Below are 24,244 nucleotides of genomic sequence, written 5' to 3' on the forward strand. Positions count from 1 at the left end.
TTTTGTAAAATTGACTTGAGACTTGCCTTTCTCTATTACTCTGAATCTGTGTTTCTTGGGAGCATGTTAGTGAGCTGTTGGTGGGTGAGACAAGTCCTGACACAGTAGGATTTGTAAATCCTCAGCCTTGTTCCAGCAGTTGTAATTACATTCTCGTAGTAGGGGAGTTAGCGTAAGGCCAGGAGAATGGTATTTAAGCCAGAGCTTATGACTGGTGTCTTTGAAAAGTGAAGATGATTTTGATTTTGTAGTTGATGCTGTGGCAACAAAATTGAATTATTGGATTTAATAGCTGACTCAATTAAGTTTCTTAGTGTTCATATTTCCACATTTTATGCTGTTTTTTTTTAGCTATGGCGGATGAAGTACCAATCTCAACTGACCAAACTATAAATTGCATTTAGTAATACTTTTGCTTACATGTTGTTCTTGGCATACTATTGATGTTAGTGTGGAACATATGCTGCTGTTCCATTATTGGTATACAAGGTGCTATTATTTGGAAAGTTAATGCTTCAGTCTAAATAAGACAACCTTTTTTCTTTTCCATAATTAATGAAGAAACATTTAAAGCCCTGCTCCCAAATTTGAGCTTTATGGTACAGTGTGGATATCGGGCTGGGGCTTCTTGGAGCTACAGGACGCGGTCTGAGATGGAAGATTATGTCCATCTGTGTAGGCTGTGTCCACATGAGCAAGTAACGCAGCCCATAGTTTTGTAGAGCTGCTGGGAATCTGATGTCTGCACAACACATGTTGCAGACAAGGTTATCCTGGAGTAGCTGCTCCTGTGGGCTGAGCATTCATCAGGTGTTGGGGTGCATTATGTGTCCATAGGTTTAGTTTCATCCCGGTGGTATCGGGTTTGTGTGCTCCATGAATGCTGTGCAGCATGAACCAGAACTTGATCAATGGGGGCAAATGGAACATTGTTAAAGTGCTCTCATGGTTGGAACAGAAATACTTACAGGCATTAAGTTGTTAAATGCAGGTCTTATAGTAGTAATCGTGGTGCCTGGAGCCAAATCTGTTTGTAAAAGCATCATAGGTTGTTGTCAATGTCAGCTCTGTTACTCCGGCTTTGGTTGCCTGTGGTCTTTGGTTGGTGTGTAGCTATGTGGGGACGTTCAAAGCTTCTTTGAGCTTGTCACAAATGTTGGACTTCCTCTACTGAATGCCCATTCAAGGTGAAGAACATGCCTTCTTACAGTTGCCCAGCACTGATTTTAGCACATGATTTTTTTTGTATACATGAATTAGGAGTTATGCAGCAGCTCCTACGGCTGTGGAGAGCATCATATTTTCCAGGTGCCAAATTCTGAATGAAGGTGGTGATGGTGGGATGAAGCTGGGATGGCAGAGCCTGGGCTGAGGAAAATGGCTACAGGCAGTGGGAGCCACAAGGAGAGTCAGGGATGGATAATCACAAAGAACTGGGACCTGAAGACCAGGGTAGTGAACCAGCAAAGTGAAACCTCTGTCAGAATAGGAGGTGGTGTCCATTGACTGGGAAGAGTGAAGGGAATAATAAGAGGGACAGGGAAGGTGGGTGACTATTGGTTATATTTTTTTCTTTTACTTTTATTGTTAACAGGAAGAACTGTAGCTCTCCTTTATCTTGAGTAAAGCTTTTGATGGGGTGCCACGCAGGAAGTTATTTAAGAAGGTGAGGACTAGAGGGAAACTGGCACAGTGCGGAAGGGGCTTGTTAAGGAGAAGCCAGGGACTGGAAGAGGAAAAGGGGTACCAATAGAGGAGGTACACACTGAACTTCTTAGTAGTTGCTCTTGGGATGCTCTTCTTGCTTCTAATGGTTCCTCTAGATGCAATGAGTAGAGGGGTGCTAGTGGGATATGATGCTGCTCAGAGGACAGTTCAGACGGGAACAGTTGCAGGCAGGAAAAGGGACTGCCTGTGTCTTTATGGCTTGGATAGCTTACCTTTGCAAAACAAAGGCTGAGAGGTTATGAGTGATCTCTGAAGACACACTGGGTTAAACTACTGGAGCAGGGAAAGGCCATTCTTGGCACAAGAGCATGTGAGTAAATGCTGCCTACTAAAGCATTTTGGCTGGAGAGTAGAGGAGTGTTGGTGGAGATAAGGGACCTAGTATTTTTTAAGGGAAAGCATGATGTTATACCATGGTTGCTTGTGACAACTAGGAGTAGACTTGGCAGTGCAAAAAGGAAGACATTCCATCTAATACTGTGCTTCTGGATTTGGGTAGTGCTGTGAGGAGGAGCTCTCTAACCGCTTTCTAAAGGCAAGGACAGTTTGAAGTAACATAATTCATACTGTTTCTTTTGGAAAGAGTAAGACAGAACTTCCATACCAAGGCTGCGTCCAAGGACATAGATATTGAAGGGACAGACTCCCTAATGGCACTGGTTGCTCGGATATCTTCGAGGAGCTGACCCCACTGCTGACCGTGCTGGTTTGACCGTTTGTAGCTTTTAATGCTGTTGCCGTCCGTGTAAGGTGGACACCTGTGCAGATGGTTGAATTTATAGGCTTGATGAGTTGCATAGCAAAATCTTCCCATGGTGTAGCACTGCCTCTCATGGGAAGAATAACTCCAGAAGGATTTCCTAAGGAATCCCTCCACAGTGAGGGGTTTGATTTACTCTGCTGCTAATCCCATCATAAAGTCCCAGGCAGAGGAGCTGCATGTGCTCTGCTCACATGCCGAAGCCGCTGCAAACAGCTATTTGGCCGTGCCAGCAGGTCCATACACAGGAGCAGTGCAGTTGCTGAAAAGGGACCACGGCTGGAAACCCTGCCCCACAGTTTCATTAAACATGCCTGTCCTGCGGTGCTTCTGTCCTGGGTGGGACAGGGAGGTTCACAGAGCCCCATTGTGCTCTCACTTTAGTCGTTGCAAATGCAAAATAATGTGAACTTTTGTCTCAGTGTAACCAAGTTTAGTAAAATCAAATCTATGTGTCCTTTTTGCTGAACTATACCTGTTTCAGCCTGCACAGTTGTAGGCAACAGCAGCCTGTGCTGCTGCCTGTGGCTGGAGCTGGAGCTTAGAGAGGGGAAATATCCCAGTGGGTCTGTATGACTGCAGATGGTGTCACTGACTGCAGCATGTGGTTGTGTTGTGCTCTGCGGAGAGTAGCATGTGTGATGCCTTCTGGGATGTGGTGGATGTAGTGCTCACTTCATAGTTCACCCCAAGACTTAAGAAATATATATGAGTACATCACTCCATCACTCTCTATATATCTGTCTTTTTTTTTTTTTTTTAATTCCCAGCCCAGGAAAACCACTCTGAAATTGAAAGACAGGCTTTGTATTTTTGGTTGTGGAGCAGGGTGGAGTGGAGTAGAGTACTGCATCTCTCCTGGGATTATGCAGGCTTTGCAGTGTGACTGGGAGTGGGAAGCAGAAAATGCTTTGGTTTTGCCTGCTTTAATTCCCTGTACTAAGCCTAGGTAAAATGCCATGTGAAAAAGTTTCATTTGCTGAAATGTAACAGGGCTGTAGCAGCGTGCCTGTGCAATGGTGCTGTTTCTCCTGGTCCAGGTAATGATGGCAGTGTCTTTCTTGCAGGCCCAGACGCAAAGATGGAGTGTCAGAAAATTATCAATTTTGGAAACCAGCTTATTCGCCGGAAAAATGTGGACTGCACTCGAGAAGACAGTCGGCTCTCGCGATGCCTCAACACATTTGACTTAGTGGCTCTGGGCGTGGGTAGCACTTTGGGTGCAGGTGTATATGTACTGGCTGGAGCTGTGGCACGGGAAAATGCAGGACCTGCCATTGTTATCTCCTTCTTGATTGCTGCTTTGGCTTCAGTGCTGGCCGGACTCTGCTATGGAGAATTCGGTGCTCGAGTTCCTAAGACGGGATCAGCATATCTTTACAGCTATGTGACTGTGGGCGAGCTGTGGGCTTTCATCACAGGCTGGAATTTAATCCTCTCCTATGTTATTGGTAAGTATGGTGGGTGCACTGCAAGACCCTAGCTTTAGTTCAGGATGACAGTCCCTAGTTTGTCAGATCAGCCTCGTTAGGTTGTCTGTGTTACTGTGAGAAAATAGATGCTTCACTCTTGCGCTCACTGAGGATTTCAGGAGTTGTCTGCAGGGTGCGTTGTTGGTGTCTCCTGTCAGTTGGTGAGGTGAGTGGCATGCCATGGGCTGGGGGTTTGTCCTGAAGCTGGGTTACTGGTGCTGTGACTTCCTCTGAATCTCTGTGTCCTCCCTTTGTCATTCCCTGGCTGCTGCACACTTGCCAGGGAGCAAAAGTGTGTCCTCTCTGCCAGACAAGAAGCTGCTGATGGAAGGATGCTTTTACAGAGCAGTATCTGTACTCCTGGCTGACTGAGGATTAATTCCTGGTCCCTTTGGAACCTGTTTAAAGCACCTGCAGATCAGAGTTTTGTCTTGTGGATGGCTGCAGGATTAAGTTTAGGGTGATACGCAGGTTCACATCTGTGCCTCTGAAACGTTGAAACCAAATCCCTTCTAAGCCCTTGACTCTTAGTCAGAGGGACCTTGGATCAAGCTCAGAGCATGCCATGTACAACTCTGCTGATACATTAAAACTGAGACATGCTTTGATAATTAAGAATTAATGTATTTTCAAGCACATTCTTGGTATGCTTCTTGTCATCATGCCTGTAATTAAAGTTGCAACTAACCTGCTAGTTGAGAGTGAAGACTTACTAGTTAAAATGAAAACCAATGTTATTCTACATTATTAAAGGGAGGGGATTTCTTTTAAATGCATTCAATGGGATGTCTAAGTGTTACCTTGGAGATTAGTTCCCATGGTGCTGTCGAGGGCAAGATCATATCAAGAATGATATGGTGATGTAGCAGAGCCTTGCTTGAGATTGTGCTGGCTCTGCTCTGTGTGCTACCCAAAACCTTTTTCTTCGTCTCCTTTTTTTTTTTAATAAGAAATGAGAGGATAAAGAGCCAGAGTCAATTAAACTCATCTCCTTAGGAAATCTGAGTCCTGTGATTCTTTTACAAATCAGATTCATTGCAAGGAGGGGATAAAAATAGTTTTTCAAAAAAGTAATCATACGATTTCCTCCAGACTTCTAAAATGGGCTCTGCTTAGGCTACACATATTACAATTGAATAGGCTTCTTGGTGATCTATCTTCTGTTCCAGAAAGGTAATGTTAAATCGTCTCTTCCCTGCTCCTCATTTAGTTAATTACGTGGCCTTTCACACCATGATACTAGACCACTAAAATGACTGACATAGCCATGGATGCTGTCCCAAAATCTGACTTTGCAAACGCACAAAGAGTAGATTTAAATACTGAATGTTACAATCCCAGGATCCTGGCTGAGGCTGGTATTTCTGAGATGTACTTTTTGTCCTTTCATAATACCTTTCGAATCACTGCCTGAGTTTTTGTTTCAGTTGGCTGCTCAGTTGGTTGTCACAAGGTAGAAAATTAGGTAAAAAATAAGTAAATATTATTCATTAATGTGGTCAAACACAACTTTATTCCTTTTGATTCAGTCCTGTGAAGAAATGCATGTTTGCAACTGTCTTCCTTGTAATTTGGGAGGAGGTGTGGCTAAGCAGGAAAAACAGCTGGGGGATTATGTGAACTATAGCAGGTCTCTTTTCTTTATCTTAACCAGCCTTTCCTCTCATCCTAATTCACCCTCTTGTGAGCAAGCACAACTCCCAGCAACTTTGGGTGTGTGGAGGAGAAAGATATGTTGTCAGGCACACGCTGCAGTTCAGAGCTGCGGGTTGAGAGGGGCAGAAAGCCAATTTCTCGCTCCATTATGCTGTAGAAAATGCCAGTCAGTGCTGCCAAAACCAGGTAGGGTGGTGGGAGCTTGCATCTGTAAGTGGCTCAGCCAACTTGGTATTTTCACACTGAGGTTCGCGAACATCTTTTCAGAAAGTGATTGTGGGCATGGAAAAAGAAATCTGTGGGTCTTGGCATGGGTGGCCAATAGCTTGTAATTAATTGAAGTGACTTGGCTTGGGGGAAGACTAGTGTGGGGTCATGGAGGTGGGTGATGAGCAAAAATGGATTGGTTGTGGTCGAGACAGAAGGGGGAAGGTGTCCAGAGTCAAGATCCAGTATGAACTTTCTTCTGGGATGACGTGGGTTTGAGGAATCACGCCAGATTGTGGGAAGCATTTTGGGAACCGTTAGCTGGTAAAACAATGAATAACAGCATCCCTGGTGAGTAACTGCTGCTGGGGTTTCCTGGGGCACATGGTGATATCCTAGCCTGTGCCTGTTCCTGCAGTGAGCCCTGTACCTGAGCTCAGCTGCTGCCCTGGGAGCTGCAGGCTGCAGGCAGGAGCCAGCTCAGTCTGGCAAGGTTATACTGACCCAGAACTAGTAAATCCTCCTGAAAACAAGCTGACTGTCTTTGTATCGTGCTGTCTAGCAACAGTAAGATATTACTTAAGTGTCTGTGATGTTGGAAGAATGTCAGATTCCCCCAGTTCCCTCAAGCCTGTTGGTTACAGAGTGTTTGGGATAAATGTCCGATAGTTACATGGAACTGGCATCCAGGCAATTGGCATCTGATATAACACATGCAGGAGCTGGATGTTCTTGTCCTAGAACATGAAATACTAGAGCTAGGACAGAAAAAATAGTACTAAATAGTACTGAAGAAATGGTCTCTTTATTGTGCTGAAGTTAAGCTCAAAAATTGTAATGTGGTATACAATAACATTTGGAGTTTTGCTAGATTAAATTGATGGCAGTAATGTCCCACCTCTTTTAAAAGCATTCACACTGAGCGCTTTGCTGTCTCAGTCAACAGAAGGGGCTCCAAACGGGTCTGGCCTACAGCTTATTTTTATACTGTTGCAAAGCTGGGTTGGGATGGTGAGAGTTCCCTGCTCTGCTGCAGGTGCTGCCCACCGCTGCTGCAGAGGGTTTAGCTGTGGGTGTGCAGGGACATTGTTTGACATGATTGCAGGTGCTGGATTTGGAACATGAACACCTGCCTGCAGGTGAGTGTGTCAGGACAAACCATTCTGAGTAGAAGGGGGCCCTGATGGTGCCTCCTGAGGAACTGCTTTGCAAACTGAAACCAAACCAACCTCATTTTTTAACTAGGTAATTATGTACAGTAGTAATTATATCATGCAATTAGATGCTGTTATATATAGTGTTCTATATAAGACACTGGTGGTATAATGATAGCCACTTTAATGCTGGAGAGGGAGAAGTTGGCTATTACCTAAACCTACTTATTTTAAACACTGTCACTGTCTAGTGGTAGCATCTTCATTGTTACTATTTCAGTTCTCTGAAATAACTCTTCTAGCCCAGACAGCGTCCTGGACTTGGTCATCCTGAGACTCCAGGTTCAGTTGTCACCCTGGCAAGCTCTGCGTAGCTTGATGCTCTCTAGAACCATAGCACCCAGCAGCCTCAGAGGAGGAAGTCTAAGCGCTTGCTGCAGGAGTTGTGCTGCTTGCTGGGTTCATGACCAGTGTCTTGCAATAGGCTGACTTATAGTCAGATAACCTGTAAATTACATCTGAGTCTTTATCCCACTCAGATGCTCCAGCACTGGAGGTTGGATCAGACCTGCATGTAGCTGGAATGCAGAGCTGCGTGAGCATTGTGGTCCAAGCTTTGGTGCTCCCGCGTTGTGCTGCTGGAGGCTTCTGTAAGGTCCCTCTGCCTGGGCTGCAGTCACCCAGCCAAGGCTGCCATGGATTTCTGCCAGCATGACACTCAGACCTCCCTAGTAGCAGGAATTACCAGGTTCAAGCTGCGGGGGATGTAAAGGAAAGGTCATTCTAGGCAGTACCTAAGGCAAAGTTGTGGTTTACTAAGAAGCCAAACCAGTACTTTTTTTATCTTATCAGCTGAGTGTGCATCTGAGAACTACCACCTGTGTGTGTTGCCATCAAAGCAGATGCGAGGCATGAATACAGGCTATGGGCTGGATCTGCAGAGGAAAGGCTGCTCCCAGCACCTGGGAAGTGTATGCAAGTTGCTTTGAGTCTCTCTGTGACCAAATACCCTCTGTTTGGAACATGTGCCACCATGAAGGGTAATTTGCAGCCTCTTTGTCCTCTGGCAGGAACCTCGAGTGTGGCCAGAGCTTGGAGCGCAACATTTGATGAAATCATAGGCCAGCACATTGAAAAATTTTGTAAAAAATACATGACGATGGAAGCTCCCGGAGTGCTAGCAAAATACCCAGACATCTTCGCCGTGGTGATAATCGTCATCCTAACAGGTAAAAGCTTGGAGGGGTTTGTGAGTTTTGGACCCCTTCTGTAATTTCATTGTTTGCTTCTGGAGTAGGCAGAAAGTCCTCATTTACTTTGGACGACATATTAAAGGCTCTTTCTTTGCTGCAAGTGTTGGATTGACCTATATAGCTGCTGTGGTGTTAGCTTGGGGCATAGCCTGTTTACAAGTTTTTTTAATTAAGGGGAGCATTCTCGTTATTTTTTGAGCCACTTTTAAAACCTTCAATCAAATACTATGTAAAGAAGAAAAGAAAAGATGACTTGTTATCCTCAATCAGGTATAGAAGCTTAATCCTTCCCTCCACAAATCCTATTACACAAGAATTTCATTCTGTTGCTCTACCACACTTACTCCCCCTTTGATAATCTGCCAGTGTTTGGTGCCTTGAACCAAGAAAGTGAGAAAAAAGAAAGGGACTCAATAACAACCTCATTTACTACTGTTTGTTTTTTTTTTTAAATATTTTTGGGCTTCAGTTTGCAGCAGTGAATGCAAGACACAAGAGAAATAAATGTGTAGTAAACTGTCAGGTCCCCTTTTTTTTTTCCTATAAGTGTGCCCAGGCTTTGATCAGAATTTGGAAAAGTTTTGAGAATTTGTAAAATTTAAATCCTTCTGAACTTATACCACTGCCTCAACTGGATGTTGCAAAGCTTTGCCAAATTTAGGCATATTTAGAAAATAATGCTTTTCATGTTCCTCCTTGCTGTGATTTCCAGAACACAGAAGCTACGGTGTCACCCCAACAAAGTTGTTGTGAGACTTCCCCCTCTGATCAGGGTGGCTGTCACACAGCCATCACGGGGACAGTCTCCATAAGTAAGTGATGCTTTGGCATCTTGGTGTGCATTTGGATCTAGGACTGTACTGAGGACTGCTGAAGTCAATAGCAGCCCTCTGTTTTCAAGACTACATCTGAATAGGAGAGAAGATTTTCGTCTTTGTTCATCTGTATGTAATAGGAATTATTCTAGTTTCAAATTAGAATCTGGTCTTTTACCTCAGATACAATTTACATAATTTAGGACTCCTCACTTCAGCACTTCTGAGGCGTTGAAATTACACAGGTTACTTATGGCTTTATTCCTCCACATGGATAAAATTCCCTGGATTTTAATAGAAAGTGCAAACTATTCTACAAAATCTGCAAAATGAGCAGCTTTAGTCACAAATATAAGCACTAAAAGGTTGTTTCTGCTTGCATCATTTTGAGCTTCAGATTTCTGCAAGGTACCTTACAAGTTTTCCTGCACAGATTGGCAGTTTTATCAACTACTCTGCTGATGTGGCTGTCTTATTTTACTTGCTTTTCTGAAAGTAAAATCCCTGTCCTTGAAGTGCCTTGGAGTAGCAGTAAGGACAAGCTGTTGTGCTTCTCTTCTCCCTCAGGCACATGTGAAGTGTTTACCTTCTCCCTTAGACACCTTCTTAGATTTGGGTTAAAGGTTTGGATTCTTGAAAATCAGGCACATGAAGAGCAAACACAGGTTAGCAGAGCTTGTCAAGCCGAGTTATGCCTCAGTGAGATGGTGGTTACCAAAAGTAACAATTGTAGACAATGCTCCTAAGGCCTCAGGCTGAGATCCTATTCTTGCTGAGCTCACTGGCAAAGCTCCCGCTGGTATAAATAGGAGCAGGATTCCCAAGATGCCACCTTCTTCTGTCTTCAGTGCTAGAAATAGCTGTGCTTCTGGATTCTGTCGCTGCTTGTATTTTCTGATGATTCTAAGGAAAGTTGAAGGGTGTTCATAACTTCTGCATGTGGCGAAAACCTCTAAGAAAATGTTCCTTCAAGAAAAAACACCTGGGGTGCTTTCCTCAGGTCTCTGGGAGGAATTTGTGTCCAGGTGGCACAGCATAGGACCATGAGGTGACCAGAACTGCCGTTGAAAGCACTGGAAGCAGCTTAGCTCTGTTAGCAAAGCACTTTTAACAGGGGCATGTGCCACATGGGCATGCTAGGTGGAATATATATCACATCCTGCGGTACTACTGTCTGGGCTGGAGTCCTTGTCCTCATTCTGGTTGAGTTAGTCCTTACCTACCTGAGGTCTTGGCTTTGTGGAGAAATGAGGTGTGCTGAGTTAGGCAGAGCACAGCACGAACAGAGCTGGGCTACTTCTGCAAGTCCCCAGTGCCTGCTGTAGTAAAAGAGCTAACTGCCTATCTGCCATTTTCTCTCCAGGGCTTTTAATTTTTGGCGTGAAGGAATCTGCCCTGGTGAACAAAGTGTTCACCTGCATCAACATCCTCGTTCTCGGCTTTGTCATGGTCTCCGGCTTCGTGAAAGGGTCTATTAAAAACTGGCAGCTGACTGAACAGGACATTTACAACATCAGCATTTACGCGGAGAAGTAGGTTGGATCTTTTCTTCTCATCTCTGAAATGGATACATTTACAGTGGCAAGTTTATAGGAGGATTTGTGGAGTGATTTAGAAAAACAGTGAATGGGATGGCTGTCTCCTTTGCTAAAATGCCTTAGAGGCAAAGCTGGTTTAGTGGGTGTTTGCTGAAAGCAGGCTGTGCTGATAGGCTGAAACTGATAGATGGTAGGCTGTGGCAACATGGGCCCTGCTGCAGAACTGACCATTTCCAGCCTCATGAGTGATATGGCATCTAAATTTGAGAGAAAAGTGTTCTGTACGACCTCCTGCTCAAGGTGACACTAAGCTGCCTCTGGTGCCTGTATGGAGCCGTGACCAGGTATAGCTTTGTAGTTTCTTTGGACCCATGGGCAATGTTCTTGAGGCACCATTGTACCTTTTGGAGACCTGGTCTGAAAAATCTCAGTCAAACAAACGGAAGCTACAGGTTATTTTAGTGCATTGCAGCAAGCATATCACAAATCCATTTTTAATGACATTTTGCTACTTTGCTGAAATCCGGCCTTCCTATACAAGAACAAAATTAAGGAGCTTACAAGGGTTACCAGCAATACAAGACTGTTCCTTTTTGCTTGAGACTGTACAACACAGAATGAGAATCCCCCCACACATAAACTCAGGCTTGCTATCTAAACCCTTTTTGGTGGCCTGTAAGGAAGCACAGTTTGGCAAAAACTGAAGAGATACATAAATGTTACATGGGTGAAGTTTGGCTTGTGTACCAACCGCTACTGAGCCTTTCTGCAAAATTCAGCCTGCTGCAAACAAATTGCTTCTTTAGTAAAGGTCCCCCCTCCTTCTTTACTGCTATTCGCGGGCAACGTGCCATTAGTGCAATAGCTTCAAAGTGTAACTGTAGCTCTTTGACCCCTAGAACTTAACTATTTTTCTAAAATCTATCTAGGGTTTACTTTACTTTATCACTGTTTCCAGAGTATTCCACATTTTGGTTGTGCTGTTTTTGTGAATAACAGGCCAGTTTTTATCTAAGTCTCGACAGAGCTTCTACGAGAGAGTTCAGATGCTTATACCTGATAAGGCTTGCAGATTTGGGATTTGCTTTAATTTAATTGCCTTAATTCACCTTTACAAAGGCTTTTCCCTGAGAAAGTGACATAAGTTACTTGAACTGAAGGGTATGTTATACATGACTCAACACAGGCACAGGGATGTGGGGTCCTGATCCAGAGTGTGCTGGGCTCAGTAGCTGTCTGTTGACTTCAGTGAACTTCGGATGATGCTCAGCAGATCGTTTGGTGCGTCAGGGTTGCAGGCTCCTCTTTGCTCTTAGCATTGCAAGCACAGTTTGGATATGAGCTTGTTAGCACAGAGGATTTCCAAGTTGAGAACAGAAGACTGGATGGATTTCAAGACAGTCATGGCACCCTGCATTACTCTTCAATGTCTACTCATCTCACTTTATCCGAGTCCATCTTAGGTGAAAAGTAGACAGTTTACATTTTTCTCAGTCTTCAATTTTCAGAATTATGTGTTGTGCATTTTCAAAAGCTTATGTTTAGATGAATATGTATATCTACACACATACAGTAATATTAGGAGAGGAATTTTAATGTTCATGCTATTTTCTCCCTTTTTTACCCAGGACATTTTTATTTGCCCCCCAAAACAGGTGGTGGGAACAAACCGTGATCCAATTTTTTTCCTGTGCATTCCCTAGGCTGTTGCAGGCCAGTCTTGATATCAGCAGTGGGTAGGGCTTAGCATTTTGCCTGGTGTTTGTATACTAGGGTGTGAAAGGAAGAGCGTGTTTCTTCCAACTCCAACTTTGGATTTTGTTGTGAATTAAATGAATAGTTTTGTTACGCCCACTTAGGAGGAATGACTTCTAACCCAGTGCCATGCCTTTTAGTCAAACACAGGAAGAAAAGCTATACGGTGTTGGAGGGTTTATGCCCTATGGATGGAAAGGAGTCCTCTCAGGGGCAGCCACGTGTTTTTATGCTTTTGTGGGATTTGACTGTATTGCTACTACAGGTAAGAGGGAATATATCTTCATTCCAGTTATGAACATGGTTGCTGGTAGACTCACTTTCTGTAACGTTGCACAGTACAGATAATGAGTAATTCAGGGCATTGCTTTCATCATCCCTCTGAACCTCAGCCCAAAATATACTGTTGGCTCAGCTGCTTGTAAGTCCAAGTGCTGAGTATGTCCAAATCCCTGTGTGCCTGAGTGCTGACTTCTAGCTTCTGTAGCAGGCAGCTAGCCCATGTAACCCACAAAACAAGCTTTCTCCCTTTTTCTTTGCCTGCAGGGATCAATCTCATGGGTGGTCACTGATGACACTAAGCAGATCAGATCACAGAAAACACATCCAGCTTTACCAGTTAGGCTAACAGGGAAGGTCGAGGTTCAGGTGCCGTATATGGCTGGTGAAGTTTGAACCTCTAACAGCAGACGACACTTTAATCAATAGGTTATTCTGGCGAAGGGCTTTTCAGTGCCTTCAGCTGAAGAAGCTCCAGTGGCTTAGAGTATTTAAAGAGCCAGAGAAAGAGGGAGCCCCTAGGGAGTCATCTGTAGTATAAATCTGTGCCTCAAAATCAGGGGGTATTTTTCATCTCCAAAGGTTCAGAAATTTCCTTCTGAGAGAGAAACCATCAGCATTGTCATATTTCTCCTGGCTAAGAAGAATCTTAATTCCTTGGAGATAGGAAGGATTATCCTTAATTTCAGATGTGGCAAGAACTGAGTTGCTTCAAAGCTGGAGCAGAACAAGGAAATCATCACAGAGACAGTTAAAGCAGTACTACCTCTTGTTCCAAGGAGTGTGAGAAATGCTGGCTCCATTACTCAAGCCAGCCCTAGAGCCTCTCCTTGGAGAAGAAACACGTACCCTTCCACTTATAGGTGTGTAGGTCTCTGTTTATTAGTTCATCCTGGAGTAACTAGGGGTAAAAATAATCCTTTTTGGGCAAAGGATTAGTTATAGTCCAAATTTTTTTCTGTGCCTGAGTTTACAAGGCCTCAACAAATGTTTTTCAGAAGGAAAGACAGGAGCAGCAGAAGTGGGAGCAAACAGGCTGTGGTATGCTGAGCAGATGGAGCAGACCATCAGACAGCACCTCACTACCCACAAAGCCTTTGAAAGCCCCAGCCAGCATGCCCTAGGTTGGGATAAAGTTCTTGCTTGTCCTTCAGCTGATATTTCTATTTATTTCTTCTAGGCGAGGAGGTAAAAAACCCTCAGAAGGCCATTCCAATTGGTATCGTGGCATCTCTGCTCATCTGCTTCGTGGCCTATTTTGGAGTGTCAGCTGCCCTGACGCTCATGATGCCTTACTACAAGCTGGATACCAATAGCCCTTTACCCAATGCCTTTAAATATGTGGATTGGGATGGAGCCAATTATGCAGTGGCTGTCGGTTCCTTGTGTGCGCTTTCTACGAGGTGAGACACTGCTCTTCCTTCGTGTATCTCTGCAGGCAAACATATATCTCTAGCTCCTTTAAAAAATGGTGAATCTCAGGGCTTTACTTAGCCGTGTTCCCCTGAGACAAGAGAGCGAAAATCAAGGATGAAATTCAGTGCCATTGACTTCAAGAGGACCAAGACTTCAACCTGCGATACATTTTAGAGATGCATATGACCAGTATTACTTCACAAAAGCCCCTCTTAGCTGCAGACCCAGCAGGTGCATCTCTGGAATATAAATCTGGATTCAATGACTAAGTCGTGGAGGTAGCTCCACAGTGCAAATGTGCTTTGCGCACAAGACGTCCTAGCCTGCCAGGTGGAGAGCAGCCTTGTGTCAGGTAGTGCAGGGTGCATCTTCTGGAACAGATGGGGCTTACTATATCCAGGGCTGGCTGTCTGCAGGTTGCCTGCAGGACAGCCATCTGGGTGGGAGGCAGGGCAGGCTGAAGAAGAACTGTCTTATTCTTCTACACTCCAGAGACCTGTTGTTGCAGATCAGCTAACACATATTCAATGAGGTGAGCCACTCACTGAACTTACATCTCTTTTGCTACTTGAAAATCAGGCTAAGCTTAGGTATCCAAAATCTTGGAGCTGCACCTTTATTGCCGGATATCAGCAGCATGGGTGTGCAGAGAGAGACCTTGAAGGAGAAGCTGGAGTGAAAGAAAACCACCTGTTCTGTGTTTGTACTGCCATAAACTTGCTTTTGTTTGCGTGCTCACTAGGAAGTGATATAACCAGATTGTTTTCTTCTTCTGTGTCCTTAGTCTCCTTGGCTCCATGTTCCCAATGCCTCGAATAATTTATGCTATGGCAGAAGATGGACTTCTCTTTAAATTTTTGGCTAGAGTCAACGAGAAGAGAAAAACTCCAATAATAGCAACAGTGTCATCAGGGGCTGTTGCAGGTAAGATCCAAAGACTTACACGAATGCATGGAAAGGAGGCATAAGCTCAGATAAATCCACCTGACTCTAACCCACTTATTCATCAGATGTATTGTGCAGCACAACTTCCCAGAGCATTCTCTGGGTTTCCAGGGCATGCCCTGAGGGGCTGGGTGAGTGTAAATATCTCGCTGTGTGCCTGTCCCTCTTTCTCAGAGCTCACTGCAGACATCCTGTCCCATGTCAAGAAATGCCTTCATCTGCTCCATGGGTGCTCTGCTTGTCTTAAAAATAATTAACCCCCTGCAAGGTGGCAACCAGTGGTGCCCCAGCATCCTTGTGGCTGTTGGCCAGGCTTGGCTGAAGACACTGCACCACCTGTGGGTAGCAACTTGGGAAGACACCAGAGCAGCCAGAGACAGGCAGATGGCCCCTGTGGTACCAGCATTTGTTAATCAGTCAGTCACAGCTGGCAGCTGTCTTGTTCTCCCCTTTTCTGTCCTCCCTCCAGGAATGTGGGAATTAAGCCTCCCAGATGGCAAGGGCAAGTGGCTTACCATCTTTGCATATCCGCTCCCTTCCTCACATTACCTAGCAAAGAGGAGAGTGCATCCTTTTTACCTTCTGCTGCAAATGCAGGATAAGCTGTTGGTGTGAGCACGTGCCGCACTGGGGAGTTGGTGCTGAACTGCTGCTCTGAGCTCCTATGAAAGGGCTCAGCTCCTGCTGCTGGGACCCATGAAGTCTCCTCACACTTTCCTCTTCAGATGGTCTTGGGCCCAGTCTGGGAAAAAAGGGCCAGATGAAGTACAAAGACGTTATTTGCAGTCCCTTCAGGTGTCCTCATAGTGGTGTGTTGTGCCTACAACCAAAGCACACATGAAGCTGCAGGGACAGCACTTGCCAGCTGAGCCTGAAGGTTCTTGGGCCTCCAGGTGGTGCCTTGAGGACAGGCTGGGCCAGGCTCAGCTATGAGATCTCTGTGCTCTCATATGAGTGGTGGCATCACCTGAGTGTCTAACTATGTCATCTGTTCTCTGCTTACTTTCTTCTTCTGAGGGCCTTTATACAAAGGCCTGTACAGCCAGGGGTTGCCTGGTGAGGATGTGTAAGCAAGGTAATGCCTAAAGGATGGCAGTCTTTACCTTTTTCTGGAAAGCCCCAGGATGAGGAATGCTAACTTAAGATGCTCTCCTTGATGCTTGGTCCCGTTCCATGCACAAGCCTGGTTTCACCCGAGCTGAGCTGAGACACCACAGTGAAGTGTTACGTGTCCTCCATGCCCTCTAACTATTTTCAGGAAGTAATTGTGGCCTTAGGGGTTGTGGCTGTGCCAGGGGACCCCAGCAACAAGGCTGTGGCTTAAATGCCTGCTCATTGCTGGTAGTTGGGTGAACATACCCATATGAAGCAAACAGGGTGGCGTTTACTGTAGTAAATGATTCCTCTTGTTCCAGCTACTGAGGCTGTGCTGGGACATCCTGCAAGGCTAGGGCTATTCATGCACTGATTCCTGCCCCTTCCCATCTCAAGATAGCTTGAGTTTCCCTGCCAGTTCCTGAGCAACAGTGGCACTTTTGCTGCATTGTTGTTAATGCTCCCAAGATGCGCATGCTCAGCTATGTTACTGATTTTTTCTTCTCTGTCTTGCCTTCCTCTCCTCCTACAGCTCTTATGGCCTTTCTCTTCGACTTGAAAGATCTTGTGGATCTCATGTCCATTGGGACCCTCCTGGCTTACTCCTTGGTAGCAGCCTGCGTTTTGGTACTAAGGTATGCATGTGAAAACAGCCTCTTGTGCCACACAGACAGAAATCCACAGAGTGATCAGATGCCCTCATAGTTTCCGCAAACCAAATAAAACCATGAACATCTCCAATTACAAGCATATGAAGAACTTGTTTCTTTAATCTCATGGGGGATTGTGCTGGCTGGACCTGCAAGGAGGTCCTCTGAACTTGGTCCATGCTGCTTCTGCTGCAGTCTGCCCTGAATGCCCTGGAAGATATGGCACCAGAGAGGGATGAGAGATGGGTGGTCCTGGATGCCTACATTGTCATCACTTTTGTTTGCACTGCAGATACAGTTCCAGGTCATCCTACTTTTGAGAGGAGATTCAAGAGAAAGTCTAGCAGCAGCAAAAAACCTGAGCATGTGCTTGCAGGATCAGTGCTTTAGTGCACATATGTGTTAGAAGAGTCCATAGCTTCCCTATTCTAAGCTGAAAATTGAACATCTTCACTGCTTGGCACCTCATGAACAGCACTCTCCTCATGAGGATTGTATTTTGAAGACTGTATTACTGGAAAATAACTTTGCGTGTTCAGTGATGTATTTGGAGTCTGGTGGAGGTTTTTTTACAAGCTCACAGCAAATGCATGGAACTAAGAACTATCTTGCAACAGGTGAAAGGCCATTGCTGTACTATAATGCTGTTGCTCTGTGCCCGTGCTGTCCACCCTACCCCTTTGAGATCCTTGCTGATATTCCTTGCCCTTCTTACTTCTCCTACAATTTCCCAGCTGTCTGTTCTCCATACAGCTGGAAAGGGCTTCTTAATTTGTTTTTTCAAGCTGCTGTGCCTGTTGTGTGGCATTTTCCTTATCATAGATTTGCAGAGCTGACAGCCTGCCTCGTAGCAGCCCAAGCAACTGATTTGACTGCCCTGTTGGCTGCCTAATGAAGTAGCAGCCCGGTTATGACTGTCTGTCTGTCCCCCTGCTGCCTCCTTCTGTGGTCTTCACTGTTGTCACCAGTCATGTTTTGGTGACACGAGTGATAGGGTTATGAAAGAGCACTATTCAGTTTAAAACACTGATATATCAGCCAAGCTGTAGGTGATAAGAGCTGACTATATTTATTGCCATGGTGGCTTTATTCCTTGAATTTTTCCCCAAATCAGAAGGGAATAGACATTATGTGTTCTTAGTCTGGCACTATAGTGATCTGGGGTGCAGCCATCACTGTTTGTCTGGCTTTTAAACTAACGGTACCCTGTGCCAAACCAATATTCTCTTTGTTTCTTTTTGTCTTTCCCAGGTATCAGCCAGAGCAGCCTAATTTGGCATACCAGATGGCTAGGACAACAGAGGAGACGGACAACAATGAGTCTGTGAGCACTAGTGAGTCGCAGGCTGGATTTCTGCCAGAAGAGGAGGAGAAGTGTTCCCTCAAAGCAATACTGTGTCCCCTAAATTCAGACCCTTCCAAATTCTCTGGCTCCGTGGTGAATGTCTCAGCCTTCATCATTGGTAAGCACTGGGCAGTGAGCCAGATGGTTGGTCCTTGTACTCACTGTTGTGGGAAAGTTCACCTCCTGTCTGTAATTTCGGTGAGCTCTTGTAATGGCCAAAATAACTGAAGATCTACAGATTAAATTTATGACTTAAAAAGAACACCACAGATGGGGGGTGTATGCAGGTGTACAGGGGGAAGGGTGTTATCTCTTACAGTTAACTTTTTCGTATGTTGCTGTCTTGTTTGCGGAGGTTTCAGATTCTGCTTTGCCTGCCTGTGGTTTAGTTTTGTTTCTGCCCTGTTTCTAAAAAAAAGAATCAGCAAGCTTTTGGTGTCTATTCACAGGTTTCCTTATTGTGGGTAGCTGTATCCTGACTGCCCTAGAGCCAAGCATATTGATAAAGACAGTATGGATTATTGCTGCCATCCTTGTTCTCATTATCAGCTTCATTATATGGAAACAGCCTGAAAGCAAAACCAAGCTCTCCTTTAAGGTGAGTGTCATAGGACGTGTAGCTAGAAAAGAGCTCTCATTTTGAGTGCTCTTCAATTACAGTTTTTCAGTAATTCTCGGATTTTAGCAATTTAATCCAACCAGAGTTGCCCAAAGTAGTGTTTGCAGCTCATCTTGGGTTATCGTCTTAGAAGTGGAAACAGAAATGCTGAGGAGCAGAAAACTTTGAAACTGATACCTAGGCTGTATCTTCTGAACTTACTTCTGAGGAGATCCCTTTGCCTTATGCTCAGGATGTTTTACCTCCTTTTTTTCCCCTCAGCCACCGCCTTGTCTGAGAAAAAGAAATTATACCTGTCACTGCTAAATCTGTAGTGGCTCTTTCTTATCTCCTCTAGACGTTACAACCTGACTGTGTAGTGACGTTTCTCTAAAATCTCTCTGGGAATCCAAGGCTGACTGATTTGCTGCCCAGTTGTTTTTCTGTATTTCTTTTTAACAGCTAATTTGTCTCCCTTCTCCAGTCTTTAGAGACCTTACCAGTCTACCAAGAGCTCTCAGAGATACCTGTTAGTAGTTAAGAGATCGGTTCTGCAATCTCTGGGTACATAATTCACCCACCTAGGGAAATTTTGTTTGTCCCTATTGACTGGACAAAGCCTAATTTATTAAAATATTATTCTTCCATTTTTGAATTTATGTCCCCACCTTGTTTCTTTAATGATGTGAACAGCTGCTCACCATAAATGTTTTTTCTGTGAAGGTTAAATCAAGAAAGGCCTACAGCATTTCAGCCTGTTTCTTTTTGTAAATCTCCTTTTTCCTAAGCAGTGGAGTTCACTTTCCTCTTGGTTTCACCATATTCACAAATCTTTCTATTGTTATAATTTAGCCTTTCTGATTTTATCTTTAAATGCCTGTGCTATTTCTTTATATTTTGATTTTTGCATTTTGGCTTTATTGTCTCATTCTTCTTTGTGTTTCAGATGACCAAGGCATTCTTGGAACAGTTGCACTTGTCTCATAATGTTTCCTGATTTTCTTCTGGTCTGACATAATTTGCTTTATATTGGTTATTTACCTTGGTACCTTCTTGATGAAGTTCTTCAGGTTCCTCCTGACATTCCCTTTACCTTCTTCCGGTCTTCAGTAGGTGCCTGTCGTGATGGAGTCCTTGGTTTTTCTGTTCTCTCTCTCCTTCACCCAAAAGTATTTAGTATTCCTGCTGAAATCCACGAAACAAAGACAGCCATTCTGAAAATGAGTGAACAACATTGTTCACTCCCATGGCCTCTCCCATGGTGGGATGTCCTGCATTTTCACCTAACCTTGTCTTTTCTCAGATCTGGCAGCTGGAGAGTGGGTAACAGCTATCACTTCCTGTTTACAACGGGTGTAACGTTCTTCTTTGCCCGTTGATCTGCCCTGTGGATGTAATGTATCCCTCTTTCTTTTTCAGGTACCTCTTTTGCCCCTTCTTCCTATTCTGAGTATTTTTGTGAATGTTTACCTCATGATGCAGCTAGACATAGGCACGTGGATACGGTTTGCAATCTGGATGCTCATAGGTGAGTTTGAGCGAGTTAAAAATGCTATATTCAAAGTTGCTAGATTTTGTTAACCATAAATTTATCGTAGTATTCCAGGAGGAATTCTGCACTCTTACCATCCTAGGGCAATCCTAGTGACTTAACTGAAGCAGTTTAGGCAGTGTGTCTCAAGCTTTGTTTTAAATTCAAGGGTCGTGAAGCCTTTGTGAAGACAGAACAACAACCTGTGAGCCATCTTATAGGTCTTGTTGCCAGGAAGAAACTGTGCAAAGTTTTTAGTTGGCTGGCCTTGAACTACAAGATGCTGGGGCTTGTCCTTCTGGAGCTGAAAGAGCTGAGCTCCATTCTGAGGTGCTTTGCCATGCAAAGAAGGCTGAATTGTCTGAAATGTCCAGGGAATTCGATACAATTGAAACAAATAGTGTTTAAGATTAGCATCAAATGTGGATGTATTTTACTGAAATGGATGCTGTAGGCACAGAAATGGAGAGAGGAAGCTCTGAGGAAGAATGGCCTGGAGAACAAAAGAGGTTTATTCTAATCAGGCCTCCATTTTGGGCTGGGATAGATTGTCCTTTAAAGACTGGTGCCTGGGCTTTTTTTTTCCTATGAAAGGTAGTGGCTCTCCACTAGACATTAGCCATCAGGATGTCTGGACTTACCCCTGGTGTAACCTGTGTCGGTGCGTGTGAGCAGTGGTTTCTGTTACCTTACAGACCTAACAGTGCCTTCTCCCCTTGGCTTCCACAGGCTTTATCATCTACTTTTCCTATGGAATATGGCATAGCGTGGAAGCTACCTATGCCACCTCAGCAGATGCAGAGAGAAACACAGATGCTAGTTTGGACAGCTGTAAATGACTTCATGTTCGCGTATGGGCAACTGGGGAATGGCTGCAGTGAAGGAAGCTTTGTGGCGGGGATCCTGAACCAGGTTACATCTGGTTAATCAGTAATGCAGGAATAAGGAAGCGCAACACGGGACTCCCCATCCCTGTTGCTGCAGCTTGCAGTTTGCTTGATAGCACAGTTAAAAGGGATCACAAGGAAAAAAGCCACACCTCTGGCATACTCCCAGCAACACTGTCAGCTAATGTGGGGCTATGCGCTTCCCTTTTTCCCTCTCCTGTTTGTTTTTTCCACTGCGTAGAAAGAAAACTGCTTCTGTGTGCCATTTAACCTTAAATGCTGCTATGAAACCAGGCCTCATAAAGGTCTTTCTTTCAGTAGCCCCGGGAATTGCCTCCCTGCCGATACTCTACCTGGTTATACATGGAACAGATTTTGTAGTGCTACTGTCAAGCTTAGACCTGATCTGTCCTTCACCTGATGTGAGCTGTACCCTTCGTGTATGTACAAAAAGGCTGTCACCAAACACCAACTTTCACCTGCTTAAGAAAGCACCTGCAAGACTTGCATTCTTTAGCTTATCAGGTCTTATAGTTCTTGTTTTTGACTTTCTTTTAACTACTTACTCGTATGCTTTAAACTGCATCACCGCTGCAAAATGTTGGGAGGGTTTATTGTTGCTGCTTCTTAGGTGAATGGTCATTTGCCAGCACGCAGATAATGCTAGCAGATGTTTCTGCTAACTTTATGCGCAGCAGAGGGATTGCCAGATGTAGCCATAGAACTATTTGGTGTAAGTACTTGAATGGCATGAAAAGGTGTCTCCAAAGAGCCGTCCTACCTCTTCACCTCGGAAGCCAGGCATGGCTGCAGTGGTGGAGTGGCTGTCAGAAGTAAGCCTAGGTCTGACAAGAAGCAGGGCCGTTTTTTTTTCCTCTCCCTGCATCAGTTTTGTGTGCCAGTCATGTGTTATTAGCAAAGAATTTGGCCGTGAGTCTTGATTTGGTATTGGTGGGTGGACCACATATCTGCCTTAGGAAGGGGAAGCACAGGAAGAACCTCAGGGGCTAGAAGTTCACCCATGAGCAGTGCCTGGTGTCTGCCTCTGCCCATGGGAGGGCTGTGGGGGTGTGCAGAGACTCCTCCCTCCCAGTGGTCCCAGAAGAGTGTGCAGCCCAGAAAACATCTCCAAGCTCCAGGCTCCAGCTTGCTGAGAGGAGCTTTACCTTCGAGGCTGGAGATCATCTCCAGAGCGTGGCCATCATGAAAGGTGGGAAGTTTGGAGATGTGACCAATGTCTCTGTTTGGTTGGCAATGCCTTGATTTTGCTGTAAGATGAAATTTTTTAAAAATTCTCTCTAATACCTTTCCGCAGCCAAATTTGCTACTCTAAAAGGCTTGTTAAAGCATCAGGAAGCTGGGTCATGCCCGTGTAATGCCACTGATTTAAATTCATGCTTCAGCTTGTACTGAAAAACAAATTGTAACATCACAGTGTGGTTTTTGTTGGAAGGGACCTTCGAAGATGACTTAGTTCCAACTCCCATGCTCGAAGACCTGTCCTGCTTACTTTGAAAACCTCCAGGGATGGGGCATCCTCAATAGATACTGCAGAAATCCCTTCTCCCAGCCTGAGGGGATGCTGTCCTGGGTGTCCTCCTGCTGCCTCTCAACACCAGACAATCTTTAATCTGTTTGTCAGCATGGTTCTCCCTGATGAAGGGATGGGCTCTTGTCCTCATTGTTCAGTTGGAGAGCTGAAGAACGCACTATGTAATATGACCAGACTGTAACTGGGCATCTGGTGTAGCAGAAAGAGGAGCCAGACCATCTTATAAATTACACGGCCAGACCATGGACTGTGTCTCTCAGGTGTTCAAGAAGGACGTTATAGCCTTTCTCTTCACTGAGGAGTTTTCATCTTGGCCTCCTTCTAGTACAGTGAGAGCAGGCTCATCTTTCCAGGGCTGGAATTGGAGTGAGTGAAGGCAATGTGTGCATTATCTTCTGGGTGCATTTCAGGATGTTTTGAGTGCACTTCCTCTATAAAATGAAGTTTGAGTCTGCTCCAGTTGCTGAGTCTTCACCATCTGCCAAGCCTCTGCTCCTTGTGCATATACAAAATCTTACTTAAGCAGGGAGAGATGAATTTAAAAATTAAAAGCCACTAGGTTGAGGTCTATTTTGATTAACGCAGGCAAGCTCTACACACTCCATAGCCTCCCGAAAACACTGAAGGTGTTGTGGGAATGGAAGAAGATAGAGACTTTGCTCCCCTTTGAGTTTACCATTATACCAAAAATGTAAGGATGCATTTCCCTACCTTGGGTACTAGGCTCTCAGCAATTAAGACATTCAGCAATGACCATCTGGGGGTGAATTCTGACTGGAAGTGTGTTTCCAAAGAAAGTTATTTTAAAATATGCAGATTACTTGCTATATTTTTTTTTATATAAATGTTAACTTATTTTTGTTGTCTACTTAGGTGTCTGTCCTGGTATTTATGCTCCATAACTGTTCCAGTTTTTATGGCATAAAATAGCGGCATGTAGAAGAAAGGGAAAGTCCTGATGCAGGTCATTTTTTCCTCAGTTTCCTTTCCTCTGAAAAGGTTCACAGGAAAACCTTTCTCTGTCACCAGATTTGGTATTTAAATCTGCCGTTACCTGTACCAGCCTCAGAGTCACCTGCTGCAGATTTGCTGGTGGACTTGAGGATTTAGCCCCATCTTCCACATCTTCAACCCATCAGTTCCCTCCTCGGTGGTGGATGCTGCCTTCTCTCTTGCTATTTGTTGCTCTTCACCAGACACACAGAGGTGGAGGGAGCCTACAGCCCTGTGCTGTAACAGGGAAGCTCAAGTATCTCCGTGGCTCTCTGTCTGCCTGCTTTGCCACGTCCAGCTCGATCTGGAGACCTCCTGGTCTCCTCTTCACATGATGGGACCTGGGGAGTAGACTGGTGGGGAAGTGGTGAGCTTGACACAGCTGTGTACTCCTGCCCCATCCCCTCCAGGCTGCATCCACCACTTTCTTTGCTGAAAGGCAAAATTTGCATCTTTTGAAGACAATGTCGAGGACTTCGCTGAATGGATGGATTTTTTAATTATTTTTTTTTTTTTTATTTTACTGTCTCCTTGGCCTCCCTGCTGATGTCTGCATGTAACATAGATCAAGCCAGGTATCTTTGAAGACATGCAACTGCTGCTATAGCTTTGCTG

General features: G+C 44.7%; 2 protein-coding genes across 4 annotated transcripts in view; one reads left to right on the plus strand and one right to left on the minus strand.

The window, feature by feature from the left end:
• MTUS2 (microtubule associated scaffold protein 2) overlaps nt 1–24,244 on the minus strand; it is a 738,607-nt gene that overhangs the window by 397,822 nt on the left and 316,541 nt on the right. The window lies entirely within an intron of this gene.
• SLC7A1 (solute carrier family 7 member 1) overlaps nt 1–24,244 on the plus strand; it is a 214,431-nt gene that overhangs the window by 20,541 nt on the left and 169,646 nt on the right. For 2 of the 3 annotated variants that reach the window (XM_069882942.1, XM_069882948.1), the window contains exons 2-12: nt 3,556–3,939; nt 8,048–8,206; nt 10,409–10,577; nt 12,479–12,603; nt 13,798–14,020; nt 14,818–14,957; nt 16,606–16,708; nt 17,975–18,186; nt 18,518–18,666; nt 20,086–20,194; nt 20,927–22,698. In XM_069882942.1, coding sequence (XP_069739043.1) covers nt 3,570–3,939; nt 8,048–8,206; nt 10,409–10,577; nt 12,479–12,603; nt 13,798–14,020; nt 14,818–14,957; nt 16,606–16,708; nt 17,975–18,186; nt 18,518–18,666; nt 20,086–20,194; nt 20,927–21,036 — 1,869 coding nt within the window. In that variant the 5' untranslated portion in view covers nt 3,556–3,569 and the 3' untranslated portion in view covers nt 21,037–22,698. Of the gene's footprint in view, nt 1–3,555; nt 3,940–8,047; nt 8,207–10,408; nt 10,578–12,478; nt 12,604–13,797; nt 14,021–14,817; nt 14,958–16,605; nt 16,709–17,974; nt 18,187–18,517; nt 18,667–20,085; nt 20,195–20,926; nt 22,699–24,244 lie in introns of those variants that run through there. The other variant, XR_011339673.1, reaches the window with a different exon arrangement.

Source organism: Phaenicophaeus curvirostris, chromosome 1 (genome assembly GCF_032191515.1).
Source record: "Phaenicophaeus curvirostris isolate KB17595 chromosome 1, BPBGC_Pcur_1.0, whole genome shotgun sequence".
Taxonomy (NCBI): Eukaryota; Metazoa; Chordata; class Aves; order Cuculiformes; family Cuculidae; genus Phaenicophaeus; species Phaenicophaeus curvirostris.